Source organism: Narcine bancroftii, chromosome 4 (genome assembly GCF_036971445.1).
Source record: "Narcine bancroftii isolate sNarBan1 chromosome 4, sNarBan1.hap1, whole genome shotgun sequence".
Lineage (NCBI taxonomy): Eukaryota > Metazoa > Chordata > Chondrichthyes > Torpediniformes > Narcinidae > Narcine > Narcine bancroftii.
The window spans coordinates 182741220-182765900 of record NC_091472.1 but is presented as its reverse complement, the minus strand read 5'-3'; the positions used below and the strand labels follow the sequence as shown (position 1 = coordinate 182765900).

Below are 24681 nucleotides of genomic sequence, written 5' to 3'. Positions count from 1 at the left end.
AGTTTACCATATAAACTTAAGGTGGTAACTCTTTGTGCCCATTTCTTGTGCTGGTTTTTTTCCTTCTGCTCCATTTCTAAGAACACTGCAGTTGTTAGTTATTCACTAGTATGTGGTTGTCATTATTACAAATATTGTAAGATTGTTTAAGTCCAGAGGCGTATCATAGTTCTCTCTCATTATTTTTGCCTCATGTTCCAGTGATATTGTCCAATTATATCACTTCACTATTGCCGAGTTGAGACTGTCTAATTCAGCACAGATTGGGACGTTAATTATTAGTGTGCGTTTCTGTTAGCCTAAAAGGAACACTAAACAAAAAGTCTTGAGATGAACAAATAGACTTTTGCATTGAACCTATTATTGGTGCTGTTCAGATCAATCTTCAAATGGCCAGTTGGTGCATAAAGCTGGCACCTAGATATCAATGTAAGTACGTGTTAATGATTTTGTAATGAATAGTTTTACATGTAAAAAGTTCTATTGAGAAATGACTCCATTTCTTTCTGGAAATTAGTTCACATCAAGGAAATTCTGGGAAATTCAGTTTTGAGGAGAGATTGGAAAAGCTCGGTCTATTCTCCCTGTAGGAGGTTATGAAGGACATGATTGAGAGGGTAGATTGTGGGAAACCTCCATACCAGAGGTAAATAAAACTAGCGGTCATAGATTTAGAGCAGAGGAGATATGAGGGTGACCTCCTTCACCCAGAAAATGGTAGGTATCTCGAATAAACTGAGAAAATGGTTCAAGCTGGGTTCCTGACAGTAATTAAAAAGAGACTGTAAGAACATTTGAATCACCTCAGGATAGAAAGCCATGACCAAGTGGTTAAAGAAGGAATGAATAAGGAAGAGTGTCCACTGGATGAGTTGGTGTGAGTTGCATGTTTCTGTACTCTTTTTATGTCTATAATTTTTTTTCAAGAGTGAATATTTCTTTTGTATATAACTGTGGGTTTGAAATTATAATTTTCTTTGGAATGATTATATTTTTGTTTTTGTAGATGGTGCTATTTTCCTTAAGATTGTGCCCTGGAGTTATATTGTATTTCTCACAAGTAAGTGTAATTTCTTCCTTAAAAACTTTCTTCCAACATCCTCATTTTTTTGTGGTGCTTTTTATTTTTTTTGTTATTGTGTTAGTCTCAGGCATGTTTTTAAGATTGTTGTTAAGGCTGAGGGATTGGGTTTGAAAACACTGGAAGACAACATAAAATATGAGAAGAATATTGGCTAGTTGGCTCTTGAGACCCTGCTTCATCATTCAACACAACCATGGTAATCCTTCCATGGAAAAAACATCCTTTCTCAGGTTAGAAAACTAAACTCCAATTAGCCTTGCACAATGATACCAAGCTCCCTCCCTCCTGTACTCCAATCCTCCTGAATTGAAAGCTGTCATACAATTTTCTTTCTCAACTGAACACTTGCTTTCAGTAACTGGTGTTCAAGGACACCTAGGTCTCATTGTACATTGTCTTTTCCCAATTTTCCACTGTTCAGATAACAATCTATCTCAAATGAATTTCGTTCAAGTGGCCCAACCCAAAACGTTGACCATCTATTTCTATCTATGGATGCTGTCTAACTTTCTGTTTTTTAATTACAAAGTAGATAACATGTATCTGGCAATCATTTGGCCACTCATTCAACATGTCTAAATTACTTTGGTGCTTCTTTGCATTCCGCTTACTGCTCACGTATCTCCCTCAGCTTTATGTTGTCTGGAAACTTGGAGATATTGCATCAAGATCATTGATATATTTTATGAATAGTAGGGATTTGAACTGGTGATCTCTCTGTAATTTGTCAATAAACCATTATCCAAATGCAAGAAGACCAGGAAACCATTTTAGGATTAATTTATTGGGCATGATTTCCTGTACTTGACCTAATCAAAGCTGTTCTGTAATGGAAGGGTAATGTTCCTGCATTTAACTTCATTAATCATTCTTTTGCCACTTGCATTTTTACTTTAGGTACTGCTAAACTGTTAATAAATGTTTACTTTGTTTCTAATTTAACCACGCCACCTAATAACCTGAATATGCTGAGATTGTCTGATCTCAGAAGCGAAGAAGGCTCAGGACTGGTCAGTACTTGGAGAGGAGACTGCCTAGGAACACCAGGTGCTGTAGGTTTCTGTGAGGGGCACTGGGCAAAGTGGTGTCTCTCTGTCTGCCTTATGGTAGACAAAAGTTAAAGAATTTCATGTATGTTACATTCTAAATGTAATATTAGGTGATAAAATGGAACCTTTGCTTAACAAAGGCTTATTTTTATATGCTCCATCCAGCATGTGCCTTCTCTGAGATAATGATTAAAATCATGACTTACTCACCATTACATGAGGAGGGAATCTGGAACAAATTTATATCTTCTATTGAGAAAATGTATCTAAAAGAGGAATTTTGCCATGCAAAAGACTTCTTCCTACTATTCATGAAAATGTCCCTCAAGAGTAGCACAGTTATGATCAATGAGAATAGTTGGGAATCTTGGATGTACTCAGTAATGAAGTGAAAATACAAATACCATAAGACACTTTTTTAATGCACTATGGTCATTAAAGTATTCATGTCTCTATAGTGGAGCTATACTGTGGTGCTTTACTTCCTCAGTATTTTTGGAAACAAGCTATTTTTGCATTTGTAAAAATGATCAGTAAATTGAGGTTTAAATCACCTTTGGAATTTACCGAGCAACAATGAGTTCTCCACAGCGATGACAACATTTCATTTTAAACTAATTTAGACAATCTTAGAATGAAAATTTGTGAATTAATTGACAGTAAAAGTCCAAAATCCAGATGCCAGATATTCAGTCCATTCGAGAATCCAGACTCTCAAACTTCTTAAATTTAGCAGGCTTTTGTGTCCATGCTTGAGTGCCACAGCTGCATAGCAGCAACAAACAACCGTGCTTAATACAGGTAACCTTATCTCAAAGAAATTCATTTGTGTACTGTATTGTTCTTTGATCATGTTCATTTTTAAATAATTCCATCGTCCTTTTTGTCGTGAAAAATATTTGTTTTACCTTTTGGTCAAGTGTGAACTTTATTTTTATCTAAAATTGCTCTTTTTATAAATGAAGCAGACTGTATTTGCTCATGAATAAATTATACCTGCTCATCTCTTCGTTATTCTTTCTTAAATTTGAATTTTAAAAGTACTGCCGAGAATCCGGAAAATCCAGACTGACCCAATCCTCGAGCCGTCCAGATTTTAGGAGTTTTACTGTACTAAAAGATAGTGATGTAATTGTATTTGCACATGGGTTAATAGTGGTGGTATTTCCTGCTAAAGAAGTCCCACAATGAAAAATGTGAATGATTCTCTAAACCTCAATTTATTCAAAATTATTCCCACTATTGCAATAAATATTCTTCATACAGTAGTTGTAATTTTATATTTTGTATAGTTTATGGGGTTGAAATGTTGCTGAAAATTACTGGATTGGGACCATCTGAATATTTCACATCTGGATGGAATCTGTGAGTATAGTGCTAATTTTGACATAAATAAAATTGAAATGGTGGTTTAAACTCTAGCTTCTTTTTCCATTTATTATTGGAGAAACTTTTTGTTTACGTCATGTATCTGAATGCACTTCAAAAGTGCAGTGGAGCAGTGGAAAACCATTTATTTTCACCATTCTCCCAATCCCCTTTTCTGAACTTCGGCTGTAGATGATAATGTTGTTGCCATATTCAGCTTGTTTCTCAGGCTTTTTTCCCCTTGCTAATGACTCCAAAGTGATTTTTATCTTAAAATAAAGTGATTTTGTGTACTTTAATCAAAGAGTGATATGTATCTTTCAATTTTAGATTTGACTTCCTCGTCACCATATTTGCATTTGTTGGAATAGTGGTCTTGGCATTTGATATGGAACCGTTCTATTTTATTGTAATATTGAGACCACTTCAATTGTTAAGGTTAGTAACCATTTCTTTGTACATATTGATCTCTTCCAGGTAGTCAATTTTCGAATTTACATGGCTAGTTTTTTTTTTAATCTGGCTGATCACAAGAAAATGTGCTTCCTTCAAAAATTAATATGCATTGTAGGGTTTTTTTTATTAGTTTGATCTTGCTTTCAGATTATTTTCTTGGAATAATATACGTACTTTCACAGTTGAAAGTGAAATTATTTTTACACATACTTTAAGTTTCTCTGGGTAGATTGTCAACTTGACACCTGACTTTAAAAATGGCATGAAGTGAAACACAAAAATCTGCAGAAACTGCGATTGTAGTCAAAGCACAGAAATGCTATGGAACTCAGCCAGTCTCGCAGCATCCAGAAGAAGTCCAATGTACTGGCATTAAAAGCTGATTGTGATAAAAAAGCACACAATGTTCATTTTCACAACAAAAACTTAATCAAAGCAGCTCTTAGATTGAGTAATTGATCCAGTTTTAACAAACACATTATATTGTTACGAGCCCAGAGGACCTCAGAACCCAGCAGCGTTAGATATTCACGGAGACAAATGGTTACTTAAACAAAAGTTGCTTTTAATTATCTTTAAACATGAAAACAGAATCAAACTTTACTTTGTCACTAATAACTGAACTAACCTAACTTAACCCCCTTCTAATTCTCAGCGCACATGTATGTAATATGCATGTAAGTTCAGAAAAGTTCTTTGATTCACAGTCCAATCTCATTTCTCATTCCTCCAAGTTTACTGGTTGCAGGCAATTCTTATACTGTGCACAGAATTTAACATTTATGAAGTTCACCAGGCTTTGGTGCTTGAAAGGTAAATGATAATCGCTCAGGAAGGTTCTTGTAGGTTTTCGAAGAAAGATTCGTTGTTGCTGGTCACAACAGATCCCTTTTAAATAGCCAGTGTCTTGCCAAAGAAACTTGTCTCATCAGGGTTTTCCAGATGATAACCTCTTTCTTTCAGGTCACCACAGAGTTCCTTTTTGTTTCTCTTACATCATGTGAAACATTTGGCAGCCAGTCCTCTCCTCTTGCATGAGCCACAAGGGCTTTGACCAGGCTGACTAAGCACTCACAACCAGTCTTCCAAATAGGGGTTTTCCACAAGCTTGCCAGCTTGTCCTGTTCCAGTCCCAGCTGCTGCTGCTGACTGTGGAACTGAATTTTCTCTCTCTCTCTCTCTCTCTCTCTCTCTCTCTCTCTCTCTTTCTCTCTCTCTCTCAGAGAAAAGCCTGTTTGATTCTCTCTGCTTGCAAAACCACATGACCCTCTTAGAACAGCAAACAGAACTCCCAGACAAACTGCAGCTCCAAACCTACTCCTCCAAGTTCTTTCATCTGTTGCTTTTCAAAACAACAATCCATTACTGAAGTCTCTTGGGCACTCCCCAAAGCTTTTGCAAAGGCTCGTGGAGCCGGACTCTCTTGCTTGAGCAGGGCTCCAGTATTTTAAATGAGATCTGTTTTGAAGTGTTTGTATGTGACGTACACTTAAAAAAAACCTGCTCCAATTTATCTCCCAAAAACATATTTATAATCTGTCACAATATGCCCAGGTGAAAATTGATAATTAACCCCATTAACTGAAAATTATTATCATACGAAATCATATGACACAAAATTCAAAAATAACTTGGTCTGACATGTTAAGTCTGCTTTGCTGAATGATTGACTCTATTCTCCAGATTATTTAAGATTAAGCGAAGATACCGAGATGTTCTGGATACAATGTTTGAATTACTACCAAGAATGGCCAGGTATGTTTAACTTTAGATAATTGCTCATTTTTAAGAAAATATTATTTTCCCTACTTCCAATATAACTTTTGCTGTTCCTTCCAGTTTAGGGCTAACACTTTTGATATTCTATTACTCATTTGCAATTGTGGGAATGGAGTTCTTTGGTGATGTTCTCTACCGTAACTGTTGCAAGTAAGTAAATCTTTAGCATTAAGAACATTTAACTGTAACACATGCTGATTTTCTCAAAAAATGACGAACACTGAAATCAAACTTCTCTCCCCAGACTGAAATGTATGTTTTAGCATTGTCCATTGGACCCAATCTGGCCTTGATAATTATTTGCCAATATTTATCCTTCAACCAATATCACTAAGCAATTCTCTAGTTATTTATCTCACAGCTCTATGTGTACCTTTAAACTGTGGAAATTTCTTGCACTATAGCAACTGTTGCACTTCAAAAGTACTTCTCTTTTCTCTGAAGTACATTCTATAATGTACTTTTTTTTTAAGATAAGGCTATTTTATTTATAACTTACTTTATTTTAAAATGAAGTATTTTTCTGTCTCAGGTTTTATTGTTTATTTTTTTACTCTTCCCCTTACTGGGGGAATTATTCCTTTTCAATATTATTAACATAACAATTACAGCACGGAAACAGGCCATTAGGCCCTTCTAGTCCGCACCGAACCAAACACCCCTTTCTAATCCCACCTCCCTGCACAATGCCCATAACCCTCCATCTTCTTCTCATCCATATACCTGTCCAACCTTTTCTTAAATAATACAATTGACTCCGCCGCCACTATTTCTCCCGGAAGATCATTCCACACAGCTACCACTCTCTGAGTAAAGAAGTTCCCCCTCATGTTACCTCTAAACCTCTGCCCCTTAATTCTTAACTCATGTCCTCTTGTTTTAAACTTTCCTCCTCTTAACGGAAATAGTCTATCCACATCCATTCTGTCTATCCCTTTCATAATCTTAAATACTTCTATCAAATCCCCTCTCAACCTTCTACGCTCCAAAGAATAAAGACCCAATCTGTCCAATCTCTCCCCATACTCCAGATGCTTAAACCCAGGCAACATTCTGGTAAACCTTCTCTGCACTCTCTCCACTCTGTTTATATCCTTCCTATAATTAGGCGACCAGAACTGCACACAGAACTCCAAATTAGGCCGCACCAACGTCTTATACAATCTCAACATCACCTCCCAACTCCTATATTCCATGCAATGATTGATAAAGGCCAGCATACTAAAAGCCTTCTTCACCACCCTATTCACGTGAGTTTCTACCTTCAGGGAACGATGCACCGTTACTCCTAAATCTTTCTGCTCTTCTGTATTCCTCAATGCTCTCCCATTTACCGCATATGTCCTATTCTGATTCTTCTTACCAAAATTAAGCACCTCACACTTATCAGCATTAAATTCCATCTGCCATTTTTCAGCCCACTTTTCTAAGCAGCCCAAATCCCTCTGCAATCCTTGAAAACCTTCTTCATTATCTTTGATATGTTATGAAAAAAGTGTCAATTGTTAATTCAATCCAATCTTAGATTTAATGTTTTGGTTAAGATTAAGTTAACTAACATTTATAGCTATGTTTTCAATTTAAAATTTACGTACATTATGTATATAATATGGCTGAGGTCATTCAATAGATTATTATGTACCTGTACATAGTTCATTAAATAATAATATTTTTAAAAGAAGTACATTCTATAATTACACAAGAAAGACTAATCATTCAGATTGACAAATATGAAAAACATTATTTAAAATTCATTAAAAATGTTGCACCTGCTTTGAAACTTCATCATCTATTTTGATACTTTGTTTAAACAACCTAGGAACTACACTGAGGTGAACACACCATCTACTGGAGAAATTAAAGAATACAATTGTCCTAGAATACTTCAATAACGTATTTATACAATAATATCATTAGATTTTTGGGGTGCTTCATTTCAAGTTGATGTGCATGAATGCTTCTAGAGCTCAGAATATAACCGCTACCTTGTTTGCAGTAATAGTATGGTAGCAGATTCGTATCGTTGGATAAATCGGACTGTTGGCGATAGAACAGTGATACAAGGCTACTACTCTCTCAATAACTTCAATAACATCCTGAACAGTTTTGGTGAGTAATATTCAGGTGATATTTTTCTAATTAGGACAACATACAATAAAATCTCTGAAGATAATTAACTAATTTTTATCTTTCATTTTTAACAGTAACTTTGTTTGAGTTGACAGTTGTAAACAATTGGTATATAATCATGGTGAGTTTTCCTGCCATTAGGCACTTATTCCTGACATTAAAGTCTATTCCATGTCATTTGGTGCATATCTTGAATTGGTAAAGAAAACTTGCTGTAATTCTTTCTTTACAGGAAGGTGTGGTATCTCAGACTTCTAACTGGAGTCGTATTTATTTCATGACTTTCTATATAGTAACAATGGTAAGTAGAGGAACATATAATTGCTTTGTTTTTCCATGATGATTACAATTTATGTCTTCATAATTGAAAACTATATAGCAGGTAACTAATAAAGAATGATGAAAATGATGTCCAATATTCATTAATTACTTAAAATTGTACATCTTAAGGAAAATAACTAGCCTAAAATTTCCTCTCAAGCTATCCCAAAATCTTTCCTTCAAAAATTTATTTTTCCTTATTTCAGATCAATGTTCAGTAGATGTGTCACTGACTCAATTTGGTTTTGTTTAGTGTTTCCAGCAAATACTCTCAATGAAATTAGAATTCTTGCCTGACCTCTCCTCTTTCTCCAAAGTGGATGCTGGGTAAGCAATCGCTTGGCTTATTGGTACTAAGCAGTACTTGAGAACGAAAAACTTTCAGAAGCCTGAATTCCAGATTTGATTAGGGATAAGGAATGTCACGGGGATCCGATAGGTACATTTTCATCCAGAAAATTGTTACTGCCTGCAATAGACAATGCTTGGTACAATCGTAGAAGCAGACAACGTAAGTTGTCGCTGAACAAGCACTTGGAATCTCCTCAACATTGAAACCTAGGGCCAACAGCTACAATATGGGATAAGTACAAATGCATCCTCACTTCTTAGCTTGGATATGGTGGGCCAAATGGCCTGTTTGCGTACACAATGATTCTATTTATGCATTTCAAAACACAAGCCCAAAACAAAGCCCAAATCTGTGCTGACCAACTTACCAATGGTATCTTCAATAACTCACTCCAACAGGGTGCGGTACCCATCTGTTTCAAACAGGTGTCAATCGTGCCGGTGCCCAAGAAGAGTGCAGTAACCTGCCTTAATAACTATTGGCCAGCGGCACTTACATCAACAGTGATGAAGTGTTTTGAAAGACTGGTGATGAAGCCTATCAGCCCTGTCTTGAGTGGTGGCATGGATACGATTCAGTTCGCCTATCGCAGCAACAGGTCTAGGGCAGATGCCATCTCACTGGCTCTACTTAAACCCCTGGAACACCTGGATAGTAAAGATGCATTCATCAGGATGCTCATTATTGACTACATCGTCCCATCAAAACTGATCAGCAAACTCCAAGACGTGAGAGTTAACATCCCACCATACCTACTTGCCCTTTTTTTATTAGATTTAGAAAAAAAAGTAAAATATAATCAGTAAAAATATGGTCTATTCTTAGTGCTAGCAGGGCCACCAGGGTATCCATCTTTCAGATTGCCGATTTGTTGTTGCTCTTTCGGTCCTCTACTTCCATCCAAAGTACAGGGAAAGGTTGTGCAGACTAGGGCATTTTTCTCTGGAGCATAGAAGATTGAGGGGGGACTTAATAGAGGTGTTTAAGATTTTAAAAGGGACAGACAGAGTAAATGTGGATAGGCTTTTTCAATTAAGAAAGGGGGAGATTCAAACTAGAGGACATGGTTTAAGATTGAAGGGGGAAAATTATAAGGGGAACATGAGGGGAAATTTCTTTACGCAGAGGGTGGTGGGGATGTGGAATGAGCTTCCGGCAGACGTGGTGGAGGCGGGAACATTGGTTACATTTAAGGAAAGACTGGATCGTTACATGGATAGGAGGGGACTAGAGGTGTATGGACCGGGTGGTGGTCAGTGGGACTAGGAGGGTGAGGATTTGCTACGGCATGGACTAGTAGGGCCGAACTGGCCTGCTCTGTGCTGTAAGTAGATATATGGTTACTGTATATCCCTCCACTGTTCCTTGACAAAAAAAAATCTGTTGGGGTGTGCACAGCAGTGGAAAGAAACTGTTACAAATCAGCACTGATGCTCCCTACACCAAGACCCAGGAGACAACAGATTTATGGCATGGTCCCAGCACAGCAACATGCACCAACAGGGAGGGCGTGGGTTTATTCCAGATTTCCAGCACCCAGGTTCCTGGTGCAACAGTGGAGAGAGCACGAGCTCACTACAGGTTCCCAGCACAGCAGTACTGTCAGTAATGCATTTCTATCTATATAAGACTAGAGCAAGCCTTGTTTATTCCTGGGAATGCATTCTGTGTAAAAAGGCTTCTTGTGTGCAAGTAATTTTTAATGTTGAATGAGGGGAAAAGAAGAGAGGAAAGATGTTGGCAGTCTGAAAAAGGTATGAAAATTCCAAAGAAAGAAACTCCAATCATGTGAGAAAACTGATTCAAAGAACTCCATTTGCACCTTCTGCTTGCAGTTATCAATATGCAATTTGTATAAGAAATCATTCATGGTGCCATTAATATGTTTTGAATTTTAATATATTTCAAATTTAATTTCTTAGTTAAATGTAGACATTTAATATTTTCTAATATCACCAATGTAATATTTACTTTCAACCAAAAATAATCATACCTTGAAAGATTTGTCAACTGAGATCCTTTTCCAAATGAAGAAAAACACAAGAGCTGAAGATGCTGGAATCTTAAGTGAACAAAGAGAATCCGGAGGAGCTCAGGTCAGGCAGCACCAGTCTTCATTAAGGATCCTGATCTGAAACATTATTGGTCCTTCTCTCTCATTGGATGCTGCCTGACCTGCTAAGTTCATCCAGCTTCTCTTTGTTCTTTATTGAGTAATATCGAAATGATTTATTTTCATTACTATTAACTGTGACTTTTTTATTTCTTATTTAGGTTGTGCTTACCATTATTGTTGCCTTTATTTTGGATGCCTTTCTGTTTCGCATGAACTATAGTAGAAAAAATAAAGGTGAAGAAGGTATGTATCCATTCTTTTGAACTTCCATTATTTCTTTGCATATTTTCTCTTTGAGTTATAGTATTTTGTTTACTAATTTTCTCCTTTTTGAATTTAAATATGATCAGCTAATAAATTAATATTTTGTGTCACCTAAAAACAAATCTAATGAGTAGATCTTATTGTGACAATATTAGAGAATAATGATCCAGAGGTCAGAATTAATTATTTAAAAGTTTAATTGAAAAGAAAAGTCCTGAAGATTCTCAGGAAGCTAGGCAGCATCTGTGGAAGAAAAAGAGAATATTTCAGATTAATTTCCTTTCATAGGAACTGAGTAAAGTTAAAATGTATTTCTATTTGTAAATTATGACATAGAAAGAAGGAAGGGTAGAGAGAACAAAAGGATGATGATCTGATGCCACATGTATGTGTGCGTGGTGTGCAAACACAGTATGTTTCCCCTTATCCAAAGTTTTGATAACTGAAATGATCCATTAACCAAATATGATGTCACAAGTTGAAAAAAAATCCACCACCTGACTTGCCCATGTGGGGCTCTGATGCTCTGTTGGCACCAGTTTGGTAACAACAGAGCTCTCGTGTACAGCACAACTCCAATTATCTGAAATGTTCAGATAAATGTTATTCTGGATAACTCGTCATTTTTCAAAAACAGCGCAGTAGCAACAACAAATCATGTAACAGTGTTTAAACAACAAACAGCAAGGGAAGGCTTTTTAAGCATGAAAATAATGCAATTCTCACCCAAAAAAAATGCCGCTGTCGCCGCCGATCAATGATACCTTCCCACCGAAGTCCCTGCTGCTGCTGGGAGCCAGAGGTTCTGCTTCTGTCAGGAGACCGCTCTCCTTGTTACGCCAAGACGAGGGATTCTTCGGACCACTTGTGGCTGGGAGACAGTGGCACGCAGTTTGAGAGGGAGAGTTGGAGAGAAAAGTCAATAGGGGAAGGTAAAGAAGAAATGGAAAGAGAAAGGGGAGGGAGTTACCTGAAACGAGGACAATCGTTGTTCTTATTTCATGTCAGGTGAATTTTTTTTCAACATGTGAGGTCAGTTCGACTCCGAAAAAATTTCAGATAAGAGGATTTCTGATTTGTTTCGGATATCCTCATTTATCCAAATTTTTAAACATTTTTCGGATAAATGAAGGTTTTGGAGAATTCGATTTTGGATAGTTGGAGTTATACTGTAGTTGGGGAAAAAAAGCTTTCAAGGAGAATTTCTAGTGTTTGCTGCTGTATTTATCTTATTTTGTAAGCAGAGACAAAGTTGTTTATTGGTACGTATTAAACATTATTTCAAGCTCAAAAAGCATGCTGTTGTTTTGTTGTTGTTTAACTGTTGATACTGGTATTCTGCTGAGGCTATTGAGCTGGTTAAAACCATTGTTCCATTAACCAAAAAACCCAATAACCAAAGCTGTCTGGTCCCAAGCTTTTCGGAAATGGGGAAATGTATATATGTACGTAGATTTGTCTGTTCTCCATGCAAATCAACATGGAGGATTCTAGAAATATCCAAGGATGATCAGTTGGGGTAACACTTCATGCTGAATCTCATGACTACATTGAATTTAACCTTTATGGTCATATGAAGTTCAAAAAAAATTGGGATACCCCAATTAGGTGCAGTGCTCTGCATCAATGTACATCCAGAATAAAAACAAGTTCAATATGGACCCAAAAAAGCAAACATTGACAGAAGTTCTTCACAAGCCCATAGAGTTAGACAAAGGAGAAAGCAAGAGACACCAGAGGAACACCAGTCTCGCCCCTCACTGTTGATGCTTGCAGACAGGAAGCAGGCGGCAAGAAACAGGACAGCAGCGATATGTCCAATTCAGTGCTCAGGCCTCCACAGGCAAGGGGCAGGCAACGGGAAACAGACAGTAACACCAGACCTGCCTCAGTACCATGAGGTTTTATGGGTAAAGGTTCCATTATTGTCACGTAATACTATATTTAGTATGTAGCATACACGAAATGTTTCAACTTTTGTCTACCGAGAGTCGCCACTTTGTCCTGTGCCCCTCCTAGGCGGTCTCTCCTCCAAGTACTGACCAGGCCTGTGCCTGCTTAGCTTCCGAGATCAGACAATGCCAGGTGTATTCAGGAGATTAGGTGCTGTTGTATTTTGTTTCAACCATATAGTCAACAACTGAGTGTTTTTATTTCCTGGGCAACGTTTCATGTGTGTGATCTATATATGTAATTGTATTAATGTGTGTGTATATATTAATGTAATCAGTTTAAATAGGAGACAGATTAGATCTGGGGAGAGAGAAAAAGACATTGTAAATATGAGACACAAAGTGATTAACTGACATTTTTGAATTTGATGTAGAATCCCGAAGGCTTTAATATTCTAAGTCAGCAGTTAAATTTAAATTTAAGTTGAGTTACTATTCCTTAGAATTATGTTGAGCTTTGTTAGAAGAGTCTAAGAAGGTAGAGGCAGAGAGGTCATGGGTTGGGAGTGGGGAACAGATGGGTGGTGATCGGCTGCTGTCATTGTAGTTCCCAGTACAATCAAGATCTCAGGCAACCTTGGTCCTATCAGACAATGAGGCTGATTCTAAATGAGAAGTTGTTGCGGCTACTATGGTAGATGCTACTAAATAAAGGCAAACACACACACAAAGGTAGTCAACTCAGAACTTGTTTATTACAGACATACACAGACCTTTTATTCCCTGCCTGTTAATGAACTCGTTAGTGAACAGCTGCTGGTCCACAAGACCAGCAGGTTAAAGCTATGAGCCATTAGCGCCCTGCGCCTTTAGGCAGGGGCTTCATCTGATCCACTTGCTGTACTTTGATGCCCAGCACTGCTAGCCCGCGATGTGTCAGGTAAGTCTGTGAAGTGTGTGCCCGCTACCTCGTGATAGAATTTTAGTGCTCTTGATATAATGGGAGTATTCAGAGAAAACATTCATTGTTCAGAATTCTTCTCAGGACAAAAGTAAGTAAATTAATAAATAATATAAATGCAAGAGCAAATCAATGTATTAACTTGCCTCCTGGCTTTCTGAAGCCTTTTCAACTTTAAAAACATAAATGAGGATCAGAATAAGACTCAAAATTTATTGTCATGAATATGTGACATGAAATTTAGTGCTTTGTGGCAGCATTGTGGGTCCAAAATTTTTATATAAATTACATTTTTCAAAATAAATTAATGCAGAAGAAGATAACAGTGATGTAGTGTCTGTGGTTCATTGTCCAATCAGAAATCTGTTGGCAGAGGGGAAACAGCTTTTTTTTTGTACCATTGGGTGTTCGTCTTCAGGCTCATTCATGTACCTCCTTCCTGATGGCAACAGTGAGAAGAGGGCATGGTCTTTGAGGATAGAGATTGCTTTCTTAAAACACTGCCTCTTGCGAATATCTCCAATGGAGTGAAGACTGATGCCCATGATGGCGCTGGTAGAAATACTTTGGATAACTGGATGCGTGCCATTTCTACAACATTCAGGAATGCTTGATACCATCAAGAACAAAGCAGCCCAGTTGATTGTCACCACAACTACCCTAAACCCTGCATCATAGCTGTAGAACAAATAATTTGGAAACTATTTTCACTTGTGAGTTACACACCATTCTGATTTGGAAATGTATCAGTTACACTGTTGTCATTGTGTGAAATTTCTGGTGCTCCCTGCTCAGAACACTGTGAAAATATTTTCAGTGGTGCGACTGCAGTAGTTCAGAGAATTGTTGTACCATAACCTTTTCAAAGGCAATTAAGGAGTCAGGAAATGCTTGTCTTGTTAAAAAGTATGAGGCAAAAAACAATTTTATGCAATGATTGAAAATCAAGTGGGCGGATATGAATATATTGAAGAGATTCGAGATAAGATGGAAATGAAAACAGAGGGTTTTGTTCAGAGCATTAAATGAGGAAAGGTGAGCAGAAATTTGAATAGACCATAAAACACTAACATGACAGGTTGAAATCTTTCTGATCTTTTTATCCTTGCAGATGAAAATGGAATTGTTTTTGAGATTGAGGTGGACAAAGTGGAAATTGATAGACTTATTGAATTCAACAAACAAAATGGTTCTTCATCTTCTGAGGTCGCTGGGCTTTTTAAATTGTCATCCAGAATGGCAAACAATGGTGTATGTATTAATCCTTAATGTCGTCTTATTGAAACCTTTTTTCATTTAAGTGTTAAAAGTTTGTCTCTAATAATTAAAGTTGGCATTGCCCTTTATAAAGAAGCTTCCATATTTGAACCTTAAAAATTACACCCCAAAACCAAGCTAATCTTTAATATCCTGTGGTTTAGATTGTCCCCAATGGTGATGGCGAACAGCATAAAGCACTTGCCTAACTCCTACGGGCCTACCACTAAATATTTTTATACTGAAACTTTAGTTTGGGAAGATGGATTGATAGTAATGTTATATTTAACAATAAAAATGTATTATAAATCTGTTTCATTGTACCTTAAAATAACAGCACAGCAAATGAAGCTGATGGCACACACCAGTCACCATTTGCAGCAGCTGACGAACAGCGAAGTCTCAGCGCACCCCCGCAGGGTCCATCCGCCCCTGTCTGACTGCTGTCGTCTTTGTACAGGCTTTTAATGGCCTGTTAATGGAACTGATGGTTTATTTTAAAATATGAAAATAAAATTAAAACCTTTACTGGGTAACTTGCTTTTAAAATATTGTGACAGCATCACTTCGGTGGTCATTGAGATGGTTGGTAAAGGACTATGAGGTAAGCTCTCGGCAGTAGGTGCCAGATTTCTTGAGGTCTAATACAGTGAGTATAGCTCAACTCCTACATTTTAAGTGGAAATTCCGGGGTCATCTTATACACCAGTCCTCTTAGACGCTGATATATATGTGTGTATATTTCTTTTTTTTTCTTCTTTGGCTTGGCTTCGCGGATGAAGATTAATGGAGGGGTAATGTCCACGTCAGCTGCAGGCTCGTTTGTGGCTGACAAGTCTGATGCGGGACAGGCAGGCATGGTTGCAGTGGTTGCAAGGGAAAATTGGTGGGTTGGGGTTGGGTGTTGGGTTTTTCCTCCTTTGTCTTTTGTCAGTGAGGTGGGCTCTGCGGTCTTCTTCAAAGGAGGTTGCTGCCCGCCGAACTGTGAGGCGCCAAGATGCATGGTTTGAGGCGATATCAGCCCACTGGCAGTGGTCAGTGTGGCAGGCACCCAGAGATTTCTTTAGGCAGTCCTTGTACCTCTTCTTATGTGCACCTCTGTCTTGGTGGCCAGTGGAGAGCTTGTCATACAACATGATCTTGGGAAGGCGATGGTCCTCCATTCTGGAGACGTGACCTACCCAGCGCAGTTGGATCTTCAGCAGTGTGGATTCGATGCTGTCGGTCTCTGCCATCTCGAGTACTTCGATGTTGGTGATGAAGTTGCTCCAATGAATGTTGAGGATGGAGCGGAGACAACGCTGGTGGAAGCGTTCTAGGAGCCGTAGGTGATGTCGGTAGAGGACCCATGATTCAGAGTCGAACAGGAGTGTGGGTATGACAACGGCTCTGTATACGCTTATCTTTGTGAGGTTTTTCAGTTGGTTGTTTTTCCAGACTCTTTTGAGTAGTCTTCCAAAGGCGCTATTTGCCTTGGCGAGTTTGTTGTCTATCTCGTTGTCGATCCTTGCATCCGATGAAATGGTGCAGCCGAGATAGGTAAACTGGTTGAGCGTTTTGAGTTTTGCATGCCCGATGGAGATGTGGGGGGGCTGGTAGTCATGGCGGGGAGCTGGCTGATGGAGGACCTCAGATTTCTTCAGGCTGACTTCCAGGCCAAACATTTTGGCAGTTTCCGCAAAACAGGACGTCAAGCGCTGAAGAGCTGGCTCTGAATGGGCAACTAAAGCGGCATCGTCTGCAAAGAGTAGTTCACGGACAAGTTGCTCTTGTGTCTTGGTGTGAGCTTGCAGGCGCCTCAGATTGAAGAGACTGCCATCCGTGCGGTACCGGATGTAAACAGCATCTTCATTGTTGAGGTCTTTCATGGCTTGTTTCAGCATCATGCTGAAGAAGATTGAAAAGAGGGTTGGTGCGAGAACGCAGCCTTGCTTCACGCCATTGTTAATGGAGAAGGGTTCAGAGAGCTCTTTGCTGTATCTGACCCGACTTTGTTGGTTTTCGTGCAGTTGGATAACCATGTTGAGGAACTTTGGGGGGCATCCGAGGCGCTCTAGTATTTGCCCTTTCTTACTCATGGTGTCGAAGGCTTTGGTGAGGTCAACAAAGGTGATGTAGAGTCCTTTGTTTTGTTCTCTGCAATTTTCTTGGAACTGTCTGAGGGCAAAGACCATGTCAGTAGTTCCTCTGTTTGCGCGAAAGCTGCACTGTGATTCTGGGAGAACATTTTCGGCGACACTAGGTATTATTCTATTTAGGAGAATCCTAGTGACGATTTTGCCTGCAAAGGAGACCAGCGTGATTCCCATGTAGTTTGAGCAGTCTGATTTCTCGCCTTTATTTTTGTACAGGGTGATGATGATGGCATCACGAAGGTCCTGAGGCAGCTTTCCTTGGTCCCAGCAGAGCTTGAAAAACTCATGCAGTTTGGCATGCAGAGTTTTGCCGCCAGCCTTCCAGACCTCTGGGGGGATTCCATCCATACCTGTTGCTTTGCCACTTTTCAGTTGTTCTCTTGCCTTATATGTCTCTTCCCGGGTGAGGACCTCATCCAGCTCTAGCCTTAAGAGCTGTTGAGGGAGCTGGAGCAGGGCGGATTCTTGGACTGAGCGGTTGGCACTGAAAAGAGATTGGAAGTGTTCTGATGCAGGCTTCATGGTCAAGAACTCCATTGCCTCCAAACTCGAAAACCTCCCGACAGGCCGGATCACGTCCATGCGACTCCCCCTTCAAAACAAGCGTCGCATCACCCTCATCAGTGTTTATGCTCCAACCCTCCAGGCGGAACCAGCAGAAAAGGACAAGTTCTACACTGATCCGCACATCCTCATTTAACGCACCCCTACAGCCGACAAGGTTGTCATCCTTGGCGACTTCAACGCTCGCGTCGGCAAAGACTCAGAAACCTGGTTAGGAATCCTGGGCAAGCATGGTGTCGGCAAGTGCAATGACAATGGGCGCCTCCTGTTGGAGGTCTGCGCAGAACAGCGGCTTGTCATTACAAACACCCTTTTTCAGCAGAGGGACAGCCTGAAGACTACCTGGATGCATCCCCGATCCAAACACTGGCACCTCCTGGACTACGTCCTGGTGCGAGAAAGAGACAAACGAGATGTGCTCCACACCAGAGTCATTCCCAGCGCGGAATGCCACACTGACCACCGGCTTGTTCGCTGCAAGCTCAACCTTCACTTCAAGCCAAAGTCCAGGAACAGTAAAGCCCCCAGAAAGAGGTTCAATGTTGGAAACTTGCAGTCAGACGAAGTGAGAGGAAACTTCCAGGCAAACCTCAAAGCAAAGCTCGAGGATGCAATCCGCCTCACGGACTTGTCCCCTGAAACCCTCTGGGATCAGCTGAAGACTGCCATACTGCAATCCACTGAAGAGGTACTGGGTTTCTCCTCCAGGAAAAACAAGGACTGGTTCGACGAAAACAACCAGGAAATCCAGGAGCTGCTGGCAAGGAAGCGAGCTGCCCACCAGGCTCACCTTGCATAGCCTTCCTGGCCAGAGAAGAAACGAGCCTTCCGTCGCGCATGCAGCCATCTTCAGCGCAAACTCCGGGAGATCCAAAATGAGTAGTGGACTAGCCTCGCCAAACGAACCCAGCTCAGCGCGGACATTGGCGACTTCAGGGGTTTTTACAAGGCTCTAAAGGCTGTGTACGGCCCCTCACCCCAAGTTCAAAGCCCACTGCGCAGCTCAGATGGCAAAGTCCTCCTCAGCGACAAGATCTCCATCCTCAACCATATATACATATATATATGTCTACTTGGTCTTTGATGGAGTAGAGTTTGGGGCAATGTACTTTATACCAAAAATATAACTATTATTATTTAATTAAACATGGAATATACAGATGTTCAAATCTGAGGAAATACAAAGAAAAAACTAGGAACATTCAATAATTCAGGCAGCATCCATGTAGAAATAGGGTTAATCTTTCTGAACAATTCTTTCCATCAATTCTGAAACTTTAATAAAAGATCAGCAACCTGAAATATAGCAATTTTTCTTTGAGGAGAGGGTACCTGATCCATGGGTTTTTTTTGCATCATTGAACATTAGATTATTTAACAGCCTGAAAATGGTTGTGTCCTTTCAGGTCATGTACTGCTAATTGTTTTTTTAAAAATATATAATAAAATGAAATATTAACTCACAATTCACAAAACTGAGTATGAATAAAATTAGTCTAAGTACATTCTTGTCATTAGGGGGCAGTTTTTACAAATGGCTGTTTTTGGATAATATTTATTATTTTCTTGCGTGATCATCGGTAACATAATTTATTTTTATCTGCACCAGTGGTTCTTGACATGTTATTCAGGAAGCATTGAGCATTATTGTCAGAAGATGTTAAGTTCCATTTCATCGGATGTGTACAATGTAGTTTAGGTATTGCAGTGAACCATTGGGAAAGCAAAATCAATAAGCATATACTGGTAGTTTGCACAAGTCGATACTGGTGGAAGTCAGGATTCCTCTTGCCTGTGATACCCTTTTCACTTGGTATTGATTTTTTTTTTAACTTCACTCTCCAGACTCTCAGATTTGTATAATGATTATATTAATAGCAGGGTTTAGAGGGAAAAGACCTGTACAACCCAATTATAATTTCTCACCCAATTATGTTTTTACGACTTTAACTTGAATCTGCAGTAATCCATGTGATGTAGTGGATTTTAGCTATGTCTGATAAGTGAGGGTAAGTTGAAAGCAAAGGAATTCCCACAATTGGTTGCTTTGCATCCATTCATCATTTTTTGTGTGTGCGCTTAGAGAAGCAAATTATCAAAATACCTTTGATTGGGGTGGGGGTGGGGTGGAGGGTTGGGGGGGGGTGGAGGGTTGGGGGGGGGTGGAGGGTTGGGTGATATTCAATCAACTCAAAAGAGGATAACTGCCATGTTCATTGTTGGTTTATCTACACATTATATATCCTCAGACTGCCTCTTCTAGGGGATGTTTAAAACTGTCATAAAATTATATTTAATTTTATTACAGCAACTTAAAATGGTTTTTATTGGCAGAAGATTAAGGACTAAAAGTGACCTGAGCATTAAAATGTATGAAGAGGAGATTCAGGTATGAGAGTCTTAACACTGACTATGTTTGGCTGTTTCCTACATTGATGCATTTATATCAGTTGATTTGTTTGAATATATTTCAGATGAAAGAAACTTTTATCCACATTCTGAAACATTCTTCAGTAAAGAATTAATTTATTCACAAAGCGAGTGTATAAGTTAATAAGGGTGGGTGATATAGCAATGGCTTTATAACTGGAAATTCTGTCTAACTGATACCCAGGTTAGTAATTGTAAGCTACAATATAAGTAAAATGGAACTCTTAATGGAATAAATGTTTAGAATTTGTTTGTGATGAGCAATTTGCTTCTCATGAAGACAACTAGCATGCATTAATTATATTGTACTTTTTCATAAAATGCAACCAAGCTGTTCAGTTATGCTCTCATTTTTTACTAGCTCATTTCTTGTTCAATATTAATCAACAAAACTGTATCATTTTCCACAGGAATGGTTTGAAGAGTATACCCGGACAAATCAAATGCAGCACGACCAACCATTGGAATGCATTTTAAATTCCAGCACCCTCCTGCCTTCTGCAGAATTAAGACAGCGATCCCAGACTATAACTTAGAAATATAAACAAATTTGTCCACTATTCAATAGTTATTCATTATTAATTTGTTTCTGGTGTTTTGCACATGTGCACTTGGGATGTTATGCCAGTTATAAGACCTGGAAGAGGCTGGACTGCTGGGGGGAGTCACATTACTCAGAAATTCTGATCTGTTCACTTTCACATCTCTGTGGTAAGTTATACTTCTCAAAAATATGAACTATTGTTTATTTTAAGTTCTTGCAGTTTTACTGCATGCGTGATTTTATAACATGTTGTATGGATAGTTCATCAAAAATATTAATATAAAACCTCAGCGACCAATGTTTTACTTTTATTGCATTGACCTCTCACTATCAGTCTTTTAGATATACTGTACTGAAGGAAATCATTATTGTTTTGCCTGAGAAATTATAATTCTCAGGGTCACTTCTATTTGTAAGACATAGTATTAAATTAGGGAACTAGGTGAAACTGCCAATAGAACATTATCCGAACCTTGGTAATGATATAGTGACTTCAAATGTATTTTGTCACTACATCTGGGAATAACATACTAAACATTCAATTCTGTGGTATTAATATTATTCCTTTTTGTTTAATTGTTCTATAAATTTCCATTAAATTCAAGCCTGCTTAGAGCTGCGCATTATACCATGCTCCTCAGACTGTAACACAATGCTTACGCTAAATTCTGTGTGTGCCAAGATGGATTATCTGTTTCTCATTCACTTGTTTTTCATCAGTCGATCACATTTACCACTCCAAAAAATCATTTTCCTGAAAGCTGGACAATGTGTTAGTGAAACTTACTAAAGTAATTCAGTTTAAATTTTTTTGGGTACAAAGTGCCATTTCCAGCTATCAAAAATAAGATCAAAGATCAGGTGTTAAATCTCCTTTTAGTTATTTACCATTTTGGTGATTTGACACAAGGCCTTTCACATGAATAAGGCAAACCTTGTGCTGATGTGTTTAATAAAGTAAATAAAAAGCATGATCAGATATTTCACAGATCAATCTAAAGGCAAGTTGGTAGCAGAATCTTGGTGGATCAGCAAGCTACAGTTGAATTAAATACATATGAATTAAGTGGTTTTCCAGAGTTTTGTTTGATTTGGATATTTGAGTATTTTCTTCCATGATTACCAAATTGCTAGGGGAAGATTTCTTGACAACCGTGCTGCAAATAACCAGCCAAAATGCCATATTTTTATTCTTTATTTGTGAGCCCATGATGCAGACATAGTGCTGATAAACAATTTCATTTTGACCGTAATGTGGTGAGAAATTGTTCTCATGCAGTGGTGTTATGGCTACAATTTTTTAAAAATGTGCTGAAAAATGTTAATGAATTTAAAAAAACGGATTCAATTTCATGTACTTGTTGACTATCCACGATAATTTTGTGTTAAGTTTTTAAAAAAAATAATTTGCCTTATCACTTCAAAACATTAAGCCATAAAGATGTACAGTAAGTTAAATATAACTAGCATTAACTCTGAATTTATTTATTCATATAACAAGACAATTTTAACTTTGGGAAAAAAAATTAAGTGGCATTTAATGGAAGGGTGAGTCTGTAAATACCATTTTCAAATCTGGAATTATGGATTCAAATTTATGGTCAGTGTATTAATTTAATATTTTAAATGTTAGATTTATGATTCAAATTAATATTAGAAAATCTAATTGCAGAGACAAAATTATTTAATTTTTGAAGTATTATGGTCATCATTTTTAATTAAATGTTTTGTAGACATGGTTAATCCTAATTATACTCTGCCATATAGTAACAAAGATAAAAGTCTTCCAAGAATAATTTCATAGTTGCAGAAGTGAAAGTGTCCATTATTGACATAAATATATTATTTAAAAATTAAATTATTTACTATAACCAACAGGAAGTTCCTTAATGCAGATAAAATAACTAGCCCTTCAGATTTTCAGTATAATAATGAATATTTTAAGAAGACTTGTCTTATTTTTGTAGTGAATATTAACCAGTAGGTATTGACCCAGTCCTTTGTGAGGTTAGCAATGCCAAGCTAGCATTGTTTATTGTCAATTGAAGGATTCAGTTTTAGTACATAGCAGTTCAGCACCACATTATACAACATGAAGTTTTGGATAAATATTTAAGGCTTAAACAGTAAATGTATTCTGTTTAACATTTCTGTTGGGATACACTTCTTCCCTTGCAGTGAATAAAAACGTGCCTCTTAAAATTTGACCCTCAACATCTAGAAGGCGTGCCCTGTACTAAACTAAAAGACCGTGTTTCCATTCTCAGTATCAGGTTTATTCATAAAATTCCTCAGTTATTGTTCTGTGTTTTGAGCAGTTAAATTTTTGTTGCAGCTTAATCATATCAATTAATGAAGCAGTGAGTAGGAGTTGAATGTATTGCATGCAGTTATTGAATTTTACTGCATAGGCAACTCTAAAATCAATGTACTGAAGGCACCAGGCTTCAATGTACATTTGTACTGTGGAATACAGGTTTTTGCCAAAACTATGTTATCCAGATTTTTTTTAAAAAATCATTATCTTTCATGTTCCATTGATACATGTGAGTCAACTATTGAAGCAATGTGTCTTGTGCTTTGGAACTTGTACTTATGATCATTATTGTAATTTTTTAATCAAAATATTTTTGAAAGGAAACACTACATTAATGATAGTTGCAAGAATAATGATGGGGCAGCTCTGCTGACAATTGCCTTTGTACAGTTCATTTGTTAATGCCTTATTTAAAATAATGAGTGAATTTTTTGCATCATGAAATGGAAGTTGATGACTTTCTGAACAATATCTGAATACAAGTTGAATAGAATTTGTGGAGGAAGTTTTGTTTTTGTAATAAAACCAAGCAAATGCACTAATATTGTGTGATATTAAGCAATTTATGCATTTTTTTTGTAAAACTAAACTTCTCTTGGATATTCAGACTGAATTATAAGCTTATTTATGCATAATTGTGTGAAATGGTTACTTGTCGGCCTCTGAAGAATTCTCTACATATTAAGATCAAGAGGGATCAGGGAATAGTACGGAAAAAAAAAATTATCATTTGTCTGTATTCTAAAATTCAATGGAAATTGTCTTACATTCAATTTCAAAATATTGTAAGGTCTACATGAAACAACAGAGCTTGTTTTAGTTTGCTCACAATGAGAATTAGAGTTTAACAATGGAAACATGTAAACCAGGGCAGGCAGAAGTGATGCACATTTGGGTTTTCCCCTCAGCTAGCCAAAAAAAAAACAATGGTCAGTCTATTCTGACTAGAGCAAAATAATAATTACTGTTGCTCAAGTTTCCAATTTGTAACCTAGTTTTAATTTAAAAAAAAATGGGCAGCAATTAGCCTTTGAATCAGTGCAACAGGGCCAAGCCAGCATGTAGCTGGAAAATCCAAATTTCATTCCATACCACCTGGAGGAAAATAGAATGTTGCTTATTTTTTGTTTATACTAAATACTTTTAGGTAACGTTCCAATTCTGTATTTTGATGCAATCAAGTTAAATTTGTAATTTAGATTTTAGAGTAATTAAAAATAAAAGTTCTACGATATGTTCAAGTTGGTACGTTGTTTCTATTGAAGAAATCCAGCCGGTTTACTAACCATTTAACTGCAGCACAAGTTAATTTTACAAATTTCATACCAGAATTTAACACCACACCCAAGCCAGTGTTCTCAACTGCAATTTATGCCTCTACCGCTCCTCCATTTCTTTAGAGCTTACCTTTAACCAAAAGCTTAGTCCCTCTTTCTCATGCAAGTACTCAATAATCACATTTTGTTAATACTGATTAGAAAGATCTATAAGTAGACCCATTTGCAGGGTAGTTAGCTGTTTGGACAAAGCTTTAAGGACTGTACTATGCACATGCTCGTGCTGATGAAACAATTGGAGTGAGATTTCATAATTACACCAACAGGAGATTATATTACTCTCCAATTAAAGAGAAAGGAATATCTAGATGCTAAAAATCACACC

General features: G+C 37.8%; 1 protein-coding gene across 2 annotated transcripts in view; it reads left to right on the top strand.

Annotated features, from left to right (window-relative positions):
- tpcn1 (two pore segment channel 1) overlaps nt 1-24681 on the top strand; it is a 104005-nt gene that overhangs the window by 75008 nt on the left and 4316 nt on the right. Inside the window, exons 16-27 of one of the 2 annotated variants that reach the window (XR_011356242.1) lie at nt 1007-1060; nt 3426-3498; nt 3832-3939; nt 5641-5712; nt 5797-5886; nt 7733-7845; nt 7941-7987; nt 8099-8167; nt 10814-10898; nt 14884-15023; nt 20037-20117; nt 20569-20869. Coding sequence is in view for 1 of the 2 variants with exons in the window: in XM_069933183.1 (XP_069789284.1) it covers nt 1007-1060; nt 3426-3498; nt 3832-3939; nt 5641-5712; nt 5797-5886; nt 7733-7845; nt 7941-7987; nt 8099-8167; nt 10814-10898; nt 14884-15023; nt 20037-20117; nt 20569-20694 (1058 nt within the window). In the remaining variant the exon portion in view is untranslated. Of the gene's footprint in view, nt 1-1006; nt 1061-3425; nt 3499-3831; nt 3940-5640; nt 5713-5796; nt 5887-7732; nt 7846-7940; nt 7988-8098; nt 8168-10813; nt 10899-14883; nt 15024-20036; nt 20118-20568; nt 24261-24681 lie in introns of those variants that run through there. The other variant, XM_069933183.1, reaches the window with a different exon arrangement.